A 20,238-nucleotide genomic window follows, 5' to 3' on the forward strand; every position below is an offset into this window, starting at 1 on the left:
AGTGTGTGATTCTAGCTACTATTAATGATCAGTCAAACTAGTCAAAACTCCAAAATGTTTATCATTTTATTCCTGGCACTTTTCTTTTTTGGAAGGGACGACCACCAACGGGATTGTATGGAGTGAATTCAAAACAACAAATCAGTTTATTCGAAACAGGGGAAGAACTAATAAAGTCTTCCCAAATTTTTCAATTTGAATCCTGACCATCCATAAGACACTTCCTGGCAGTTTCTGTACACTATAATTACCACCAGTGTTAACAAAACTGGATCATTATGTGTAGCCTACCATTTTACTTTTTAAAGTGATAATTCAAATTGATGTTATAGCCGCTTGCATTTGATTTGTTGCAATCAACATTTTGTTGATGTTACAAAACAATTTTGTGCAGTTCCAGAAAATTTTCATATCCCTTCCTGCAATGGGAGGGATTTTTTCCAAGATTCCCCTGCCTCTCTGGAAATTCCAATTTAGCTTCATGTTTCCTTTACATTTTTTAGCCTCAGAGGGCCCCCCACCCACCTGGTCCAATCTGGAAAGCTACACATTCAGTGTACTTATTATTTCACTAGTTAAAGAAAATAAAAAAGGCTACTTCAAGTGACAATTCAAACTCCTAAACTGTTTTACTCTTTTTTTCCAACTCTTTTTAAGTCATCCTTTAATCAGCACATGGAGACTAGATTTTACCTTTATGTAAAATAATATCACCAATGTCAAATTATGGACACATAAGGCATGAAAATGTCAAAATTACCAGCTGTAAATTTCTTATGTAAATGTCTTATGGATTTTTACCAACTAAATAAAAATAGACATCAAAGATAAAAACAGCTTAAAAAAGCTGAGAAGAACAGAAGCAGATTACAATGTACAATGTGGTGTATAAAAGCATGTGTCCATTGAAAAATAACAAATTGTCCATATTCTGAGGTTGTCACGGCCATGACACACAGGCCATCACCAAAGAAAGTAAAATGTACATGTCATATACTAGTGTGCTATAGACAACAAAATCAGATATTTTGTTTCAGGGTCAGAGACAAAGACCTTTTATGTAGCTTCTTTTTTATTTCTTTTTTCCAGCCCTGCTTGAGAATTCTACAGAAGAAAAAATTGCAGTGTACAGCATGCAATATCAAAATGTCTGCATGGTGGAACTGCTACATCAACACTCAACGAGACAGAAATTAGTTCAAAAATACAACTGCAAGCAAATAATACTGATGTATATCGTATATAAACATTTTAAAAAGATTCTTTCTACAGGTGTATCTACACTGTATGAATAGTGGCCATCAACATGTCTTAAATCAGTACAATGCTAAAACAGAATCATTGTTGTTGTAGTGTTCTTCATCTAAAATTTGCAATACTTCTATGACTTTGCTTTAACTTTTATGTACAGTCACACTACCATTGGATCTGCAAGACACAATTAAACAAAAACATTAAGTCAATATATAATAATTGAAGGGCAGATCAATGCATAACTGACCTACCATAAAATTCCGAAAATAAGCCCCAGAGCGTATATTTTTCAAAGGACCTTTTTGAGGGGCTTATTTTTGGAAGGGGCTAATATTCAGAGGGGCTTATTATAGGAGGGAAATTTGCATTTCAAAATTGGCTGGGCTCATGATCGGAGGGAAATTTGTGTCAAAATTTTTGAAAGTGCAACTGGCTAGAAATTCGTAACAAATTAATCGCACTGAAAATGCCAAGTTCAAACACAACAGCAATAGACTTTATTAGAACGGGAATACAGTTCATCAGACAGTCCGTATACATGTACGTAAGATTTGGGTTTTATGATACGCCCATGTACAATTTATCAATAAAGCACTTATTTTTACACGCGATCCCATTCATGAAGTCTTACATGGTGTAAGAATACTTAACTGCGTCTCTCAATTACATGCAGACCTAGCCTCCCATGCAGTCGTTTTTAGGGGACTCGTATTACCTCCTCCCCACAAACGCCTGCTTACCCAAGCGCCACATTCCTTTCCCATTGTTTTACTCCCCAAGCACCCTAGCCAATTACCATCGAGGCATTGTTTAATGACATCAAATCAAATTGCTGGTTACAATGGTCGCTTCCGTTTCCCGCGAGCTTTGTACTTTGTCTCTGTTTAATACAGTCTTGAGAGATGCGGGAGTTAAGTTGGAATATATATATTTTTTCACTACTGGAATGGCTGGTCATGGCTGAAACACCAAAACAAATATTGAATGTGAATACAAGCGCTTCTTGTGCAACGTTTTGACACTGCTGGGAGAGTCAAAATCTTCGGAAAAGTGTAATCGATCTTCCCCAGCTGATCGAGTTGACAATCGGTGAAGATATCGCCTCTTACGGGTGCGTAAACTCTGGAGCAGATTTGTTTGTTTGTACGAAGTGCTACGACAGACTAACTCGATTCGAGAAAGCAAAGAAGAATGTAGAAGGTATCAAGGGGAGATCTGCAGTATTTATCAGTCCTTTAAAGACTATTAAACGGAAAGTTAAACGACAAAGAGCCGATCAACTTGTGGTCCTTGTGGAAAATGTCACACATGACCCCAAACAAATTGCAACAACAAAGCGAGTTTCAACTGCAAAATCTTTAAAGTTTACCGACATATCGGGTAATATTTCGGTTTCCTCCACATCGACAAGGTCGACAAGACTGAAGGCAAAGCTTGATAAATATTAAAGCGACTTTGCGTAACCAGTCGGCAAATTGACGAGAATATCGCTATTTCCCGTCACGAATTTTTTTATTGCAGTCAGTTGATAGGCATGCTATGGGTCTTCCTCTCAGGAGCTGACTGAAAAGCTCAACCAAGACCTCCTGGCTGTGGCGAAATGGCTGAATGAACATAAGTTAACACTGAATCTGGACAAAACCAAATGCATGCTTATAGGCAGTAACAAGAAGTTACAGAGGAAAATAGCTCTAACTGTTTCAATCTTTGATCATTGTATAAACAATGTTACTTGTTTTAAATATCTTGGAATCTTAATATCGTCTGATTTTTCGTGGACAAATCATGTCGAATACATGGCAGGGAAAGTTAATCAAAGGCTTGGCCTACTTAGACGCATTAAGCATTTGTTACCGTTTAAGGCGCGCATCCTTTTTTACAAAAGCCTTGTTATGCCCTTATTCGAGTATGCTGATTTAGTTTGGGGAGACAAACATAATGTAACTTTAATGTCTAGTTTGCAAGTACTTCAAAATAAGGCGGCTAAAATAATATTAGGTCGACCACTGTATTCCTCTGCGTCTGATGCGTTAACTACACTGAAGTGGTTAACACTAGAAAAAAGGCGCTTCCAGCGCCGATGCGTACATGTATATAAATGTCTTAATGGTCTCACGCATCACGAATTAACATTAGTTACTCAGCAAGAACAGCATAGTTACAACACAAGAAATAAAGCAAACCTCAAAATTCCATCTATTAAAAGAAGCTAAAAGAAACTGGGGTAAACAAAGAACTGGCTATCATGCTGTAAGTGATTTTAACTCGCTGGACAAAACTATACGAGCCTCTGAAAATGTAAATATTTTGAAGCGTCAGATTTTTAATTCATTGATTTAAGTTTTGTATTACACATAAGATACATTAGTTTTTAGTAGCATCTTTTAGCATTTTTATTCATTGTAAATTTTTAATTTTTAATTTTCGAGGTCCTTTTTGTAAACCACTTTTTAGTGAAAAAGTTTCCTCATTAAAGATTGTCATTATTATTGCATTTACACAAGAAATTTTGAACGTAGGGCACACGGTGCTAAAAGCTCACGTAAGCTCGGTCAAGTTCTGTCTCCGTTGTGATGTTTTTCACTGTTCCCGAGAGAGGCGTTCTGAGGTCAAGGTCAACCTTCCAGATTTTAGAAGGTTCACTGTGATTGGCTTAGCGGCGGAAAGGAATGTGGCGCTTGGGTAAGCAGGCGTTTGTGGGGAGGAGGAAATACGATTCCCCTAAAAACGACTGCGTGGGAGGCTAATGCAGACCCTGAAGTTCAAGATTTAACCAACCATTGCTTCTTCCACTACAGTCAATCAGCTCAGTGGACCTCTTAGAAAACTAAGATGTTAATGGCTCACTGGGTTCAAAAGGACACAAATTTGCCATTCAAATGCTGTGATTGGCAGATTTTGTTCCACTTTTTTTTTTCGATCTGCTTTGTTGGTTTCTGCATTTTTGCAGTCAGTCAGTTGTCTCCATAATAATTTTTATGATTGACAGCAGTAAAACATGCCAATCGTTAGTTGGGTTTTGAAGTTCAGAGTTCCCATGTTATTGAAAGGTGCAGTAATCATTTGAACATACATGTCTACAGAGTATGTACATGTATGGTCGTCATCTATGGTATTGTATACTCACAAAGTTCTATAGTCCATGATAGACCTCAAGCATAACATCCCATAATCCCCCTGGGTGACAGTAAGATGGAATACAGTACATCTGGTACTCAGGTCTATATCTGCAAAAACAAGACAAACACAAATTATTTGCAACAATGTGTTGTTTTTATGTTGAAAATTTGAACACAACTTGTCAGAGTGCATGCTCCATGAAAAACATTTCTGAAAGTAGTTCTTTTGATTTTAAGGCCAAAAATGTAGATATGTTCCCCTCTTGCAGCAAGCCTTTCAATAACTAATTCTTAACATTGGAATTATGCTTACCTTACATGACTAGAAAATACAAAAAGGAGTTGGTGATGAATGTAAAATTGTGCTACATTTAATATGATGGTCAGAGTAAAGTTCATATTTTGATTGGTCTAGAGGAATTTGCGATTTAAGAATAGATGCATAAATGACATTGTGAGCCATGGGTAGTTCTTGTAATCTTTCCTTGTAAAATTGTGTGTATATATTAAGGAGACAGACTGTTAGCCAATCATGAGTATTGATCTCGATCTCCATGCAAATCAACACTAGAAAGGTTTAAGAATAAATTTTAATTTTGTATGGAATAGCTGAGCTATCAAAACATTTGTAAATATTCCATTTGAACGCGAGTGTATACTCTGATAACACAGAGGACATTTAAAAGTGGTATGTGATGTACTCACCCTTCTTTGTTCTTACCAATTGTTTTAATGTCACCTATGCATTATCACGCACACGGACGGCCAAATGGACTATCTTTGTTGAGAGAAAGGGCTGGGCAACTTTTTCTGGAACAGCTGGTGTCTTCTTGTCCAGCCTTCCACATAATTATCAGTTCCTAAGTTTGCTTTTAGCGCGATAATAATATGCAGTGGTGTCACTGTAACACAAACCGAACTTGTACATGCAATAAAATAGTTGATTATTCTTGCATGCTATAATTTAAGGAGGGAGTGAGGTTTGTGTATTGGTGGATTTAGCCATAAAAATTGTTCAGATTATGGACTCACAGATTTAGCAAATGCAACTTGGATAAATTTATGGATTTGCAGTTTGTTGGACCATATTTCGGATTTTGCTTAACATTTTGTTTGGGTGATGGACTTCACCCTTCGCCATTCTTTGTTTTGTCTCCGTTTTGTTTTTATTTTACAAGGAGTTTGTACTGTACAGATTTTCTCTTGTTATAGTTGCATGCACCTGTGAAATCCAGCAACTCAGTTGACAGTGCATTGATGGAAGATTGACCAATATTTAACCCAATTTGTGATGATTGTGAACTACTGCAAGAAAAATTACTCTTACAACACTAACTTGGATAGAAATTCTCTAGCTGGTGATCCTTTCACTGGTGTACTTTCATTGCTACCACAAGGGTCACTCGGAACCACAGTAGTCGATCCAATATTTGAATTTGGCGGGCAACTCTCACCATCTGTTTCACATTCAACATCCATTCCCGTGGCTTCCTCGTTTTCACAAGATGTTTTCGATTCCAAATTGTCAAGTAGCAGCAAGGAATCAGCTCCCATGTTGTTTCCATGTTGAGCTGTGTTTGAGCAATTGTCTACGACAGTTGGGAAGTAATTTAACTCGCCATTCCTCATGCCTTGGTTTCTGTTTATTTCGATGCCGAGTTCATCATGAGGAAAACAGTGTGAAAACCGCGGTCTTTTCTATAAAGGAAAACCGTAAAATTTAGAAAACATCAAAGAACCATGCATTAGGATACTTTATTTTAAACCGTGAATAGCAATGAACAATTTTTTTTTTAGGTCAAACAGCTTTCCGGCTAGTTCAATTCACTCGAACATCGCTCGGTGAAAATATTTGGACAGTACGTGCATATAGCTATAATAAGCTTAAAGCTTTGACAACTTACTTCGCTTATGAAGTTGTATTCCTGTTCTGCCGAACACATTTCGTGGTGTTGTACGGCAACAAAGCCATTCTTCACTTCCGTTTCAAGTTTTCTTTTCAAACATGGATTTGCGAAAGTGTGTTGGAGATCACATTTCGCAGTCAAAACCGGCTCAGAGAATGAAAATTGCGCCGACATTTTTTTGCTACAAAGTAAGGTAAAATTCTGAGAATTTTTTCCAGTAGATAAAGGTCTTTAGAGGTCATAAACCGTTTCTAAGACAGATAGACAGCGTCGTTTGTACAAAGAATCATGAATACTGATTTCAGTGATTTCCCGCCATTAGTATTCCGTCAACTATTCAATCATTACCACTTTTCCCCAGTGCACTCGGTCCTCATATTTCACTAGCCTCTCCTCCCCCCATACAAATCCTTCTTCCCGGAGTATAAGCAGTAATCCCTCGCTTTGCTTACTCAGTTCTCCGGCTTCTTTCCCCCTCACTCAAACCCATGTACTCCTTCTTTCCACGAGGAAAATAAGAAATTCATCGTGCAAGTCGTAATGACCTTTTCACAAGGAACAATGGCTGAACATAACGTCATGCGACTCATAACCGGCCAATCCAAGTGCTTGTGACCTGTTGTGACAGGCTTGCGTGACCTACACGAATCTTGATCAGTTCACGATACAGCAATCTACTTCATTGCAGTTGTATCATAGCCATTGTCAGAGGTAAGTAACGGGTTATGAAACTGTGCAAATAAGTAAAAATCGAACCTTTATCCGGAAAATGAATCACCAAAGCCTTATGAATCGGTACGCCTTGTCAGATTGGATCTAAGAATACTCTAGGACATTTCTCACAGATTCATCAGATTGAGAACGTTGTGTCTTGCATGATTTCTAACCAGTTACACTTGTAATACTGAACTTCAAAGAGTACATTCCATTTGGATTTTGGCTCCTAAAATCTTTGAATAAGTTTCAAAATGTGTGGAGGTTTTAGTCGGGGATGCACAATCTGCGAGCCAGCGAGTCATGCGAGGCAGACGTGCAAGGCACTCAGGTTAGCATAAAACGCACTCCGGTTAGCCTAAATAGCACTCAGGTTAGCTTAAATATATAGCTCTCCGGTTAGCTTAACGGTTAGCATTTATGTTGGGGAATTTTGATGCCTCGCATGTTTTGTTTATGCCTCGCACGTCTGCCTCGCATGCCTCGCTGACTCGCATATTGTATACCCACGCTCGGGCGTCTAGAAAACTCAGACTTCAGACCTAGAAAACTCAGACCCCCCAATTCTGGAAAACTCAGATCAAGAAAACTCAGAACTCCTTCAAACTAGAAATCTCAGAAGAAAAAAAGGTTGGAAATTGGAATACATTTTCGGCATTGGGGTGAAATATTATACGTCATATTTGTACAGTGTCTGCCTTTTATCATTGCAAGGTAACGGGAAAGATCACAACGTTTCCTGAGTTTCGTCTCATGACGCGAATTTTCTCTTTATGAGAACAAGATACCTGTACTGGCATTTACGGACTTTACGCGTGATGCTTAATGTGGCCTCATTGATTCTTATTATTGTATGCTTCACAGACTATCCTAACTAATGGAATATTTTGAGTCACAAAGATAGCGTTATGTTGTTTCCCTTGTGCTACGGAAATTCTTTTACAATAACGCTTAACGTGCCCTGACTCACGTTTTGTATTTTGGTTATGTAAATAAAAGTGTCAGATTACAAATTGTTTTCGTTTCACTAAAACGAAAACAGAAGGAAAACAGGCAAAAAGCTTTCCTAAATGAAAACTTGTAGTAAAAATTGACAATCAAACCTTTAATCTATTTGTGAAGTGGATTTCCAGTTGCATTTAAGCATTGATTCGACAAAGTGATGCGATGTGTCTTTTAGCTTATCAATGACTTCCCCCTCCCCCCCCCACGTATTCTGGATGGTTCTACAACTGTCAAACAGAGGCATGATTCCTTCGCCTTGAACTCTCCAATTTCCACCGTTTTAACTGTCGAGTGCTTCTTAGAAGTTATCCTTTCGATTTACCGCTTCAAAAGGGTTAATTTTCTTTTTGAAAACAGCACATTGGAATCTAAAACATTAAAACAATATGGCCACGTCACTAAAGAAGTCGGAACTCAAGAGAAATAACTCCCCTCCGATCCCTCTTGACATACACTAACCTGCACTAAGATATTGCATTCTGATTGGACAGTTTTTGTTAAAGACAATAAGGACAATAGGAGACAAAAAGATCCCCTCTAGGAGAAAACTGAGTTTGATACATCTAAAACGATGCGCATTTGTGGACACAAAGAACAACAAGCAGCCCCCATTTTACAACGTGGACTGCACAGGCTTCCCACGTAAGAAGAGAATAAATCGACTGATTGGCATTTGTAAATATATTTGATATGTCAAACTGTCTACAGCAACAATCACCTCACTCGACAAGAAAACTCAGACCACCAATTCTGGGAAACTCAGACCTAGAAAACTCAGACCCCCTTCAAACTACAAAACTCAGAAAAAGAAATAAACGTGAAGAGAGAATAAAGCAAAAGCAGAAACATGAAAGCACTAAATATCTCAAGAACTAATATCTGAAGACAATGAGAACAATAGGGGACAAAAAAATCCTTTCTAGGGGAGGCAGGTCCCGAACGCGAAGAGAACGCGATCGTGCCCAAAATCACGGCCGGTTTTGGCCGGAACGGTGCGTGGTATAAAATGTTTATGCCATCAGTCGATTTATTCTCTCATTGTTATAAAGAGCAAATTCGTGTCATGGGACGAAACAGGAAACAGCGTTGTTATCTTTCCCGTTAACTTGCAATAATAAAAGGCAGACGCTGTACAAATATAGCGTATAATATTTGACCGCAATGAAAATGTATTCTAATTTCGGGCCATGTTTATTTCTTTTTCTGGGATTTCTAGTTTGAAGGAGGTCTGAGTTTTCCAGAATTAGGGGCCTGAGTTTTCTAGGTCTGAGGTCTGAAGTCTGAGTTTTCTAGACACCCACACACAAGACGATAACACGATGTTGTAAAATCTGGATTGTGCGTTGAACTGTGGAGAGCCGGAAGTGGATCTATACTTCTCGTAATGCTATTGGGAATAATTTTATGTATTAGCACAGAAATCCCTTAATTACAGGTTTTGTTTCCAGGAGGTTTACTTCATTTGTTGCCATTGTTGTTTGTTTGGTTTGTTGATTGGTTCAGGTTGGCTGGCCAGGAGCCTATGATCTGTATCTCTCACACTATGCCTTGGAGTCAACCCTTTTCCCGATAAGATTTATTCTTAGAACGGGTCTCAGGGGACCTTTGGAAGGCCCACAGTTCAATGAATACCCAAGCAAAGATGAACAATGACCATGACAGTATAAATTGTCATTCCACTGGAATCTCGGGAAAGGGCTGACTCACGGAATTTTAATTCCAATGCTGGTAGAGGCTTTTAGTCATGGGCTAGCTAATAAGTTTCTATTCCTTAATCTCTAGGCCTCTTTAGCAGAACGGACAATGGGGCAATAATATCTTTCAATCTATTCTGCAGGTGAATGACACTGGAGCGACAGCAACAATCACTGAATACCGGGATCAATAATATAAGGCATGTATAAAGACGCATTTTGCCAAAAACTTGGCATAGACCTAGTTCAGGCAGCCACAAATGAGCTTGAGTTTCTAAGACAGGTAGATGAATGTCCGGCTGACCTTTCTAAAGGTCCCGTTCTGAAGAATGCAATCAGGCGATATGAAGATTTCTGGTTGCCACTTGCCTGCAAAGAAGGTTATGGGAGCAGGCTTCTAGCAGCTCCACTAGACATCGCCTGGGTTTGGCACGTACACATGCTGGCACCTTACAACTATGACCAAGATTGCATTAACTGCGTATCCAAGATAGTTGACCATGTGCCTTTAGGAGGCCTTCAACGCCAGGGTGGACTTGAAAGAGCCAAGCACCTTTGGGAAAGGGAGTACACAGAAGAGCCCTTTGAAGTCGATCTTAACAAGGAACCGAATGTGCTGACCGTTTACAAGAAGTCCAAGATCCAATACCGTTTAGAGGAAGCTTGTTATCGCCAGTCTAAATTTTTCTATCAAGTGTCTTTGCCTCACTATAAGGACCCTAAATTCCTGGAGAAGGCGGTTCAGCGCTACGAACACCACATGCAGTTAAAAAAGCAAAATCCAAATCTATTCGCTGTCCCGTGTTACGATTTTGATCTCATTTGGCACGCGCACCAACTTCACCCAGTGAACTACAATCAGACAACAACGAAGTTCCTGGGACGATTACTCCATCATGATGACACTTCAACGAATCGCGGCCCAGGATCCAGGTTGCACGACTCTGAGGCAGAGACGCGAGCAGTGTGGAAAGCAGCGGGCTTGGAGTTTGCCAAGGCAGGTGCCATGTACAGAGGAGAGCCACCCGATTCTGCGCCGCCCAGACCCAAGTGGTTGTATGCTCCACTGGCTCGCTGTGAATATAAAGTGGACATTCTTCAGGTGGAAACATTCAATATGGGAAATAAAACTTTCCTGATTGCACTTCAGGGCCCTAGAAGTGAGAAGATTTTGACACATACTTTTGAAGGTAAATAATTTGCAGCTCACCAAGATCAGTAGCGTATTCAGGTTTGTGACCCTCTTCCGCACAACAAGACCTGGTGCTAAATCTTTCAAAGTAAAGTCAGAGTATCAGTTGCCTTAACCTGCAATCTGGGTTTTCTTTTTGAGATGTAAGGAGGGGGCATGATCGCAGATTACAGTTGACTATGAATGAAAACTAACTGATTCATTTGAAAGAATGATTGTGTACCTTTCCCTCTTCAAAGCAGATACCTAAGGTATCTCACAAATGGCATGCGATTCCATTTTCATATCTGTTGCGTGTCCCATAGCTTATCGTTGTCTGGCGCATGCCTTATAGATTACAAAATAGAGCTGTCTTGCATAGTCTGTAGGACCATGCATGCAAATCAATAATGGTCAGATTTTTTTCAGTGGTTCATCCGAGTGTTTTGGCCGCCGAGAAAAAGGGCGATCGAGAATTAGGCAAGAGCAAATCGATGCTGCTTTCGAAAATTTAGTTCAGGATGTTCGATCGATTTGGTTTACGTTGACTTTAATCGTTTATCGTTACAGGTAACCGTGCTGTACAGAAACTGAAAACTAGGCGATTTGGTGCTGACAATGACAGAAGGCACATGATAACGGCTATGATATACCAGAGGAAGTTGTTTTACCGAAAGCAATTAGTCACCAAGGCTACTATAAGTCTCTTGCCTTCCCTTGAGGCTACTCCTGTTGGGCAAATATCGACTGCATCCGTTGGTATTCCGTTCAGTGACGACAAAGGTCACTACACGGCACAGCTAACAGTGAGAATCAATCCCCCCACCATCCAGAAATACAGCTTTAAAGTGAACATCGGTACGTTCCATAGCCAAGGTCATGCATCGAGGCATTTGAGCAATCCACAACTAATGCTTTCTCCAAGCGACCTGGCGAAGAGGGTCTTGCCTTGTAGCGTAGCTACACAGAGTGTGCTGGACTGGCGACAAGAAGAAGCGTTTAAATGTCGCATAGTCCACTCCGCAGTTGGTTTGATATCTGCGGTTGAGGTCATTAACCTTCATCAACAGGTTGTTGCTTCCGCTCACACCATCAACTCCAACTCTTTGCCAGAAATGGAGGCTGTTAAAGGTGAGAGGAACTGCATCGTGTTGAACCAAGCAGAAGGCGATAGGGCCATGCTTATCCGAGGACAAAAGGATTGGGCAGTGTGTGTCGGTAAGTGGCAGCAGCAAATAAAGCCAAGGTTTCAAAGCAGATTTGCCCCAAATTTCGTGAACATCAGAGTCTTTAAGCTGTTCGGAAAACAAGGCTGGTGCGTCGTAAAAAAGGCAGCATTTGGAACATTCGTGATAGAACTCAATTCCAACACTGTGATACGTTTGGACTTGAGAAATAGCAAGATTTATGTCTCTCCCAACGCTCAAGACATTCCAGAGGCTCTCGCCTTGGCGCTCGCTGTAGCTGTCCTTCACCTTCTCTGCATGCCTTATCTTCCTAGGCCCTCAATGGAGGCGTCCCCTGATTACCAGGTGTCAATCAGAAGCCAAATCACATCACCGATATTCCTTGTTGTTGGTTATTCATGTCACACCGTTCCCACTAACACGTACATCAAGCACGTGCTAGGCAAACAGGCATGTGCACTGTGTGGTGGCACCCTGAGTAAAAGTACCTGTTATGATTTCAATAAAGATCTGGTTTGCGATTACAACGTAGGACCGACGGGCGGAAACGGAAGTTCCGATCCTTGGGAAGACCTTGCTGTTGGAGAGAACAACGACCACGAAGTAGGAGTGGATGGAAGCCTCGGCCATGGAGGAGGGTGTGTTGATGCAGACGCTGGCGATTACTACGGGGCTGGTAGTGTCTGTGCTTCTGGTGGTTCTGTGGGCGGGGACGGTGGAGCGTGTGGGGGTGGTGGCGGGAATGGAGGGGGTGGTGGAGCGGACTGTGGTGGTGGTGGTGGTTGTGGTGGAGGTGGCTGTGGAGGTGGCGGTGGAGATTAACTGAGATTGGCCATTAATAAATGGCACTTTCAACTGTTACTTCGTCAATAAATTAAGAGCTGTGGATCATTTCCCGCGTACGCTGAACTATCTGTGACTCAGGGTGGCAATGTTTTACAACACAATTTATATAACAGAATAAATTATCACAGCCCGTTGTCGTTTTCTCGCGAGTAAAAACTTTTATATGCTAATTTCAATAGCTTTCTTACAAATCTTGAAAATGACATCAGACTGGTCGAAATTTCTTTCCTTTTTATCGCTTGTTTTTATCGTTAAATGCTTATCAAAAAAATGTCTATAAGACAAATTTTTAGAAAAACACTGAAAACTGTTTAACTCAACTCATTTATTTCCCAGATACCTAAGAACACTAACCAGTTGATGGCCCTTTTTTTTTTGTTTTTATGTGGTTTAAAGTCTTACATTAACCTTATAAGTAACCACGATCAAGATGAAACTGACGTTGGGCGGGAAAACGAAAATCAAAACCAAAAACAAGGAACGTTTGATACTACCAAGTCTGACTGAGGTGGACTTTGTTAAAATTCGAGCTGGTTTAAGAAAAATGCACAATTTAAGCATCACTATGGCGGAAAACAGCAATCCTAACAAACGAGAAATTTGAAATGAATGTTATTGCTTCTTAACCCTTTCTCTTTACTCAGTTCCTTCTACCTAAATTTTGACTGATGTGGAACAGCTTAAAAATCTCTCCGTCACATCGGCTCTGAAACTGTCACCTTAATAAATTTAAGCATTCAGGAAATGTTTTCATCTTGCGATTCTTCTTCCACCTCAGCGACACAGCACGTAAGTCTCCAAGAACAGTATCAAGTGCCATCAAATGTAGCCCAATACACGTCCAGTGGTGGTGGGGTCAAACAAAAAGTGTTTTGCAATACAGTTTTGAAAAGTAGTGCAACAATAGTGGGACCAGCAAATTATGTTTACAGTTAATAGTCGCTGCAGTGGCCGGCATGGGCCGTCGCAGTTAATCTTTATGTGCCGAAATGAAAGGTTAACATACCAGTGACTGATGTAGGGGAAGACATCCCCCCCCCAACACACGTTATTTTCTAAACCAAAACCGAGCGCCGAGATATTTCGTTTCATGAAGAGAAGCATTTCGGGGTCAGCGTGATTTAAAATAAAGTTTACGAGTGCATGACTGTCCAATGTAGCTAGACAGCGCTATTTTGAGAGTTCATTTGTTTAATTTCAAGGGCGGAAAAGGCTGAAATGATTTTTTAGATCTACAAAGGGCAAAAAGCGCAATGCAAAAGGGATATTTTCTTATCATCACGTGTGTTTGGAAAAGTAGTAAGCTAGAAATGTGTGTATAAACTACAAATAATAAGACTACAAATACGACAACCAATGTAGACGGTAAAATATTACTGTTGTATTTGAACATTATTTCAGTGTGTTCACATTATCTAGTTCAATAAATCATCTCTTTCTATGTTATAATTGACTACTCGTCTGAGGGACTAAGTATACTAGCGCTATTCCAAAATAGGAATTCTGCGGAATAGTCAATAGTCGTCAGTTTTGTTTTGTTTTTTTTTTTTGGGGGGGGGGGGGGTGGGGAACCTATTCTGTTTTCGGAAGGGACGGAATGGGCCCTTTGGAGCTCATGGTTACATGGTACAGAATCCGCCATGCTGGAGAGCAAGTTGCTCACTAAGACAACCAAAACAAAACGACTTCATCCAGTCAAACTTGAATTTTGGATGTCCCAGTGTGTAGCTTGCTCTGTACCATGTGGCCGTTATAGCGGCAAAGGGCCCATAGCAATCTGTTCATTTTGCTCTCGATAGCTGAATGAATGGACTGAGCAGAATAAACAGTCTACTCGGAATACGCAGAAAATGCGTTCTTTTGGGAAGTTTTGGCGGGAAATTGTACGTGATCAGACTGGGATATTCACCAACGCTTCAATCCGAGGTTGCTGTCGTGAGCCGCTTCTTGAGATCTGCAAGCCTCGATCATGAAAAGTCAGAAGGATAAATAATTCTTCATGCTCACCCTCCGTGCGTTTTTGTACATAATGCGGTTTTCAGAATGTTCATTCTTTTAGAAATTATTATTTTGCAGATTCTGCTATTCCTAAACCGGAACTAAACAACCTGAATAGTTGCGAAGGAATGCGGCCTAGTGATTGTCAAGCATTACATATTAGCTTACCTACTTATTTATTCTTGAAATGATACAGAAAGGATTAAAAAAAAGAGAGCTTGCCTTACGAGACTGCCCTTAAAAAGCCCGGTCTTCTAACACTTCATGAAAGATATGATCAGCTGTCGAGCAAATTATTCAATGACATTGCTTGTACACCAAGTACAAATTTATCGCTTCGAGACAGAGGAACAACCTAACTTTTCAGTTACCTGGCTATAGTCAGAATAAACGTTTAACGAATTATTTTCTTATGTATTTTGCAGTTAACGTTTCTATATAAATTGTTTATTAATTTCAGGATTTAACGCTGTTATTATATGTTCTGTTTTAGAGTCGTTAATACATACAGTGTATGTAGATTACGATGTAATTCAGTCCTTAAAAGCGATGTTTTTGCCTTCTTCGTCTCATGATAATCAACCACAATTTGTCTTTGTCAGATGCCTATAGCCACAGATACTACACCCACCAATGTACCATACAGTCTTCTCCCCTCAAAGGATGGTCCATTCTCCCTTAACCAGTGACCTCCACCATAACTACCCTTACTTCCACCATATGTTGATAGCTAAATCTTGGATGCACCCGCCATGTTAATCTTTCTTGAGTCCTCTTTAACACACTAGCGTTCTATGGATTCTCCAGTTCTGCCAAAAACATTGCGTTTATCCTCCTCATAGGAAGGACTAAGGGCATCTTCATTTCAACCAGAAGACAATTGGTTTGGCCCAGCTGTGCAGTTTTATAGTTATTGTTTGGTGCAGGGTTCTGCGTTTAAAATATATATCAAATTATTGCAAGGTACCCGGGGCCACCATACGCTAAATATGTTCTGGTTTCATGAACTAAGACCATCTTTTTTGGTTGCAAGTTCGTAAGGAACACCGCTCATGTGGTACCATAGCAGTGCTTCCTGTTTCTTCGATTGGAGTTCTCTAATCCAGTCAGGACCAGATTCCGAATCAAGGTCGTAACTACCTGCACCATCGAGTAATGAACCCGCCCCAGCACTACCCAAGTTGTTCCGTAGTAGATAGACATTCGTTGGCACTGTAGTGCTTTTGTATCCAGCGGCCAGAAGCATTGGGGTCACATGGTCACCATGAGCTTTCTTGTGAAAGGACGGCGAAGACTCATTCGCTGGCGTTGGAATGAAAGGCTTACAAAGTAGGTAGAGAATGGACACTGAGAAAGCTAACGCGAGGAGCTCTGGAATATCGTGCGCAGATGGAGACATGACAAATAATCCTCTCTTCAGATCTACATAGACAAAGACCCCTGAATCAACACTGATTAGGTACATTCCGCCCTTGAAGTTGCGTATTTCACACCATCCCGTTTCTCCGTTAATCTTAAAAAAGGTGATTTCCACGTGACCTCCTGAGCGATTAAACATCTTTCCTCTCTGCCATTTTCCAACACAAATACCCCAGTCCTTTCGACTTCGGATGAGCATTGCTCTCTCGCCCTCCGTTTGGTTGATATAAACACACTTTTTGTGGTCTTCGATTGATTCTTTTTGTGGAAGAATGTTGGGACTGATGGTGTGAGCGGACGCTACAACAATACCTTGAAGGCTGATGATCTCCACGGCTGACAGTGCGGCTGCCGTAGAGTGCACTACACGACACCTAAAGGCCTCCTGTCCTCTGCAGTCCCGCAATATATGAGTCGCAGATTCGCAAGGCAAGTACGTCTTGGCGAAATCGCTTGGAGAGAACATCAATTTTGGGAAGCTGAGTACTAACGAGGGGTGGTCAGCTTTTACGAAGTATTTGTCAGGCTGAACTTTGAAGCGATAACCTTCGATGACAGGAGGGTTTAACTGGGTTGCCAACCTCACGACACTTCGTGCAGCACTGAAAGGAATATCAATAACCCAAGGGAGTCCAGTGGTTGATTCACCATAAGGACATGCATCGAGGTACGAGAGCAGGCTGGTTTGAGAAGAACCAATAACCCTTTCTCCAAATTGTATTTTCTGGTGCATTGTTACTGTGATTGTATGACGCTTCTCGTTGTCCAGGACACATTGACTCGTCAAATCGATACGAGTTCCACCTTTCATACCCTCTTCTAGGATGACTTTGCCAGCCGGGTCATAGATTCGGACATAGAAGGTCTTGGAAACATCTGCATTTACTACTTCTACTTGCAGAATATTCATTGTATATTGAAGCCGTCCCAAAGAAGCATAGAAGCCTTCAGGTCTTGGAGGTCCATTGTGCGGAGGATCGCCTCTAACCGCAGTCCCGGGTTTGTCAAGATGAAAACCTGCCGCCGACCATAAAGATCTTGCCCCTTTCTCAGAATTGTGCTCAGTGGCTTCTAGGCTGTGTCTTGCTTCGTGGTTTTCGGGATTAAGCATCACACCAAACATCTCCATTGTGACTCGCTTATAATTCAGGGGATGTTGTAAATGGGCATACCATACTAGCTCGACATCTATGCAGGGAACCACGGAGACATGGCGATGCTGACTTTTGAGCTGTATATGGTGATCATAGCGTTCAATGGCGCTTGTAAGAAACTTGGAGTCTGCGAAATGTGGTAATGATACTTGATAATAGAACTTGGATTGAACATATGAAGCTTTCTCAAAGTCGTAACTAATTCTCGAAGGGTAGGGGATAAGCAGCGGCGTGGGGTCTTTCAGGTCAACTTCAAATGGTTCGGAGGGATAAGCATTTTCCCATAAATGCCTAGCATTTTGGAGGCCTTGTTCTCTTTGATTCCTGTTCATGGGTTTGTGATCAACGACTTGTGATAAAAGGTTCACACAGTCCTGCTGGTAATCATACGGTGCCAACATATGTAGATGCCAAACCCATGCGATGTCTAGTGGAGCCGCAAGGAGTGTGCTGTCGCTACCCTGTTTAGCTGCGAGTGGCAACCAGAAAACTTCATATCTTCTTATGGCATTCTTAAGGAGCGGACCAGCGTACAGACTGGGATAATCATTGACCAGCGCAAGGAAGTCAAGTACAGTCTTTACTTCCTGGATCAGATTTAATTGAATTTTTTTGCGAAAAGCCATCTCTGGAATTTCCTTACCTTCGGATCTTCTGGAAAACAGAAGCATAAGATAATGACTTAAAAAATTCTAAAAACAATTATTATATTAGTAATTCACTGGAAAGAGGTGATAACCTAAGGAGTACCCATAAATATATATATTTTCCTTTCATCTCGCTGGAGGACACTGTTTTGCACTGTGTTTATTTAGTCAAGCGTAAAGGGCGAGCCCTCTCGCCTCGCGCTCTGCACTCGTGTCTCGCGCTTCGTACTTGACAAAATAAACGCTTGTTATAAGGCTTATAACTTAAAGCCAACTTTTTTTCTTCGATAAATTAGGTGCCTAAATTTTTTTTACACATAGTGCATAACTACGCCATTTCAATCTTCAGCAATACCACCTCTCTGAGCATAATGAAGACGGCTTCAGTAACGAGGGCTTTTCAATATTTATGAACACTGTGTGTCAGTGCATACAAATCTGAAAAGTGATATTGATCCTTTGTATTCACCAAACCTTCTGGAAATTTACATCGAAAACTTTTGTCTGATCAAAGCCAATGCGTTTCCGTTCAAGTTGACACTCGGAAGAACCCGCCATTTTAGCTAGTAAACGTTTGATGGAGCACGACTATTGTTTCGGAAGTTCCATTCATTTTCTGAATTTTGTGGTAGAATGAACTCCAACACCGCTTCTATTCACAACCCAGCCGAGTTTTCACAAATATTTTGATTAACGTTAAACAGCTATTGATATTCTGTACACATAGCCTTAAACCAAATGAATTAATTTACGAAACAGGTAAACATTAATTAACTGTACATTCAATAGTGTAAAACGTTATTGGAGCAGTGGTTACTTTCTCCCAGATTTTAACGCTATTCGTTGTTCGCATCTGACTTCATTAACATTTTGAGGAGTTTGAAGAGTAGCAAAGTAATTATGATACTTAAAAACGACGCTACCTTCACTCTGCAAACTTCATTTGGTTAAAGCAATGTAACTGCTTCCGTACCGACTAGCGCGTCTTTCCCTTTACTAGCGTGAGATGATCTAATCCTGGGGCTGACATCATAGCTAGTAGATGAGCCAATATATTTGACAAGAGCAATACTACGGACACCCTACATATTCCTCTCGGGAGCTAATACTTTGAATAATAAATGCTTCGAAATAGTCACGTTTGGCAGTCTCGTTGTTATTGTATCATTTGGTACCTAATTGTTCGTGTTCACGATGGTTTACATTTTATCTGTAAAAGTGTTGTGCAATGCAAACAAGATTATGTAATGCAAATTTGTATACTTTCAACCGGCAGAGATGATGAGATAACATCAGTGCATACGGTTTGCTTTTTATAACGACAAACGCCACGTTCGTTTGAGAACAGTTTTCGCTGTATTAAAATAGCAGTTTGTAAATGATGGCGTCACTGTTGCGAGATGGTGCGTTTAAATAAACGTTAATTTCCTCATTTCATGCAAATGTTCGAAACGTAAAACAGTTCTTTTGTGTCTCATTGAACGATCAACGCGCTGTCAAAATAATGGTAATGGTGCGCGTATCGAACCTGATGTTATTGCATTGTAGATAACAGTGAATTAGGATTGGATTTGATGCTCCAGAAAGCGCGCTTTCGATTACACCAACGCGTGTGTACACTTCTTCAAGTGTCTCTGAGAGTTCTAATTTGTAAGGAATTACTCAGTGTCACATGTGGTCCAGCTCTTTAAGAATCTGTTTTAAGTTCTCCACGAAAAACGCAAGACGGGAAAGGAAAGAAGTTAAGAACATTTACCATTTAGAAAACCTCACTCACTCTTACGTTTCACTCACCTTCGTTGTTGTTGCTGAGTCTGGAATCAAACTTCCTCGTGCAACTGAATGATGTTAACATTTCTCGCCATTACTTTAGCAATACTTGAAATACCTATGACGTCATTGAAACAATTAAGTGGGTTTACACCGAACCGCGGAGCAAATCACGAGGGGTACATTCACAACCGGCTTTACACTGCAAATATTTTTTTGTCTGGTTAAATGACGAAGGAGTCCCGTTTGGGATTTGAAGATGACTTACTTCTATTTATCGTTGTCTTTCGTGTTGTTGCTCGTGAATATTTTGCAATCAACATGCCACTTTTTTCAACATCTCTTAGCTTGAT

General features: G+C 40.5%; 3 protein-coding genes and 1 pseudogene across 5 annotated transcripts; 2 read left to right on the forward strand and 2 right to left on the reverse strand.

Moving 5' to 3' along the window:
• Positions 1-48: 48 nt before the first annotated feature.
• Positions 49-6,615, reverse strand: LOC146456427 (uncharacterized). Its single transcript, XM_085092612.1, has 4 exons — positions 6,278-6,615; positions 5,710-6,071; positions 4,382-4,481; positions 49-1,428 (listed from the first exon to the last, which is right to left on the reverse strand). Exons 1-3 carry the CDS (start codon positions 6,452-6,454, stop codon positions 4,388-4,390), a joined length of 633 nt encoding a protein of 210 aa, XP_084948738.1. The 5' UTR covers positions 6,455-6,615; the 3' UTR covers positions 49-1,428; positions 4,382-4,387.
• On the forward strand, positions 2,802-3,744 carry LOC146456428 (uncharacterized; annotated as a pseudogene).
• Positions 6,616-6,797: 182 nt separating the features above from the next.
• LOC146456429 (uncharacterized) lies at positions 6,798-13,053 on the forward strand. Its single transcript, XM_085092608.1, has 3 exons — positions 6,798-6,991; positions 9,837-10,883; positions 11,435-13,053. The coding sequence occupies exons 2-3, from the start codon at positions 9,896-9,898 to the stop codon at positions 12,871-12,873; spliced, it is 2,427 nt and encodes an 808-aa protein (XP_084948734.1). The 5' UTR covers positions 6,798-6,991; positions 9,837-9,895; the 3' UTR covers positions 12,874-13,053.
• Positions 13,054-14,457: 1,404 nt separating this feature from the next.
• Positions 14,458-20,001, reverse strand: LOC146456430 (uncharacterized). Of its 3 annotated transcripts, none has more exons than XM_085092609.1 (2): positions 19,910-20,001; positions 14,458-18,122 (listed from the first exon to the last, which is right to left on the reverse strand). In XM_085092609.1, the coding sequence occupies exon 2, from the start codon at positions 18,092-18,094 to the stop codon at positions 15,896-15,898; it is 2,199 nt and encodes a 732-aa protein (XP_084948735.1). In that variant the 5' UTR covers positions 18,095-18,122; positions 19,910-20,001; the 3' UTR covers positions 14,458-15,895. The 3 variants fall into 3 exon arrangements, with proteins under 3 accessions (XP_084948735.1, XP_084948737.1, XP_084948736.1); XM_085092611.1 differs by having other exon boundaries at positions 14,458-18,119; positions 19,910-19,988; XM_085092610.1 differs by lacking the exon at positions 19,910-20,001 and adding an exon at positions 19,039-19,858.
• Positions 20,002-20,238: the final 237 nt, after the last annotated feature.

The sequence above is a fragment of the Pavona decussata genome, unplaced genomic scaffold (assembly GCF_977016875.1).
Source record: "Pavona decussata unplaced genomic scaffold, jaPavDecu1.1 SCAFFOLD_254, whole genome shotgun sequence".
Classification (NCBI taxonomy): Eukaryota; Metazoa; Cnidaria; class Anthozoa; order Scleractinia; family Agariciidae; genus Pavona; species Pavona decussata.

Coding starts and splice junctions, on each gene's coding strand:
- LOC146456427 (XM_085092612.1), bottom strand. CDS start 6,454: ATGTCGGCGCAATTTTCATTCTCTGAGCCGGTTTTGACTGCGAAATGT. Junction 6,072..6,277: donor AATACAACTTCATAAGCGAA/GTAAGTTGTCAA, acceptor TTTCCTTTATAG/AAAAGACCGCGGTTTTCACA. Junction 4,482..5,709: donor GCTAGAGAATTTCTATCCAA/GTTAGTGTTGTA, acceptor TTGTTTTTGCAG/ATATAGACCTGAGTACCAGA.
- LOC146456429 (XM_085092608.1), top strand. CDS start 9,896: ATGTATAAAGACGCATTTTGCCAAAAACTTGGCATAGACCTAGTTCAG. Junction 10,884..11,434: donor TTTGACACATACTTTTGAAG/GTAAATAATTTG, acceptor TTATCGTTACAG/GTAACCGTGCTGTACAGAAA.
- LOC146456430 (XM_085092609.1), bottom strand. CDS start 18,094: ATGGCTTTTCGCAAAAAAATTCAATTAAATCTGATCCAGGAAGTAAAG.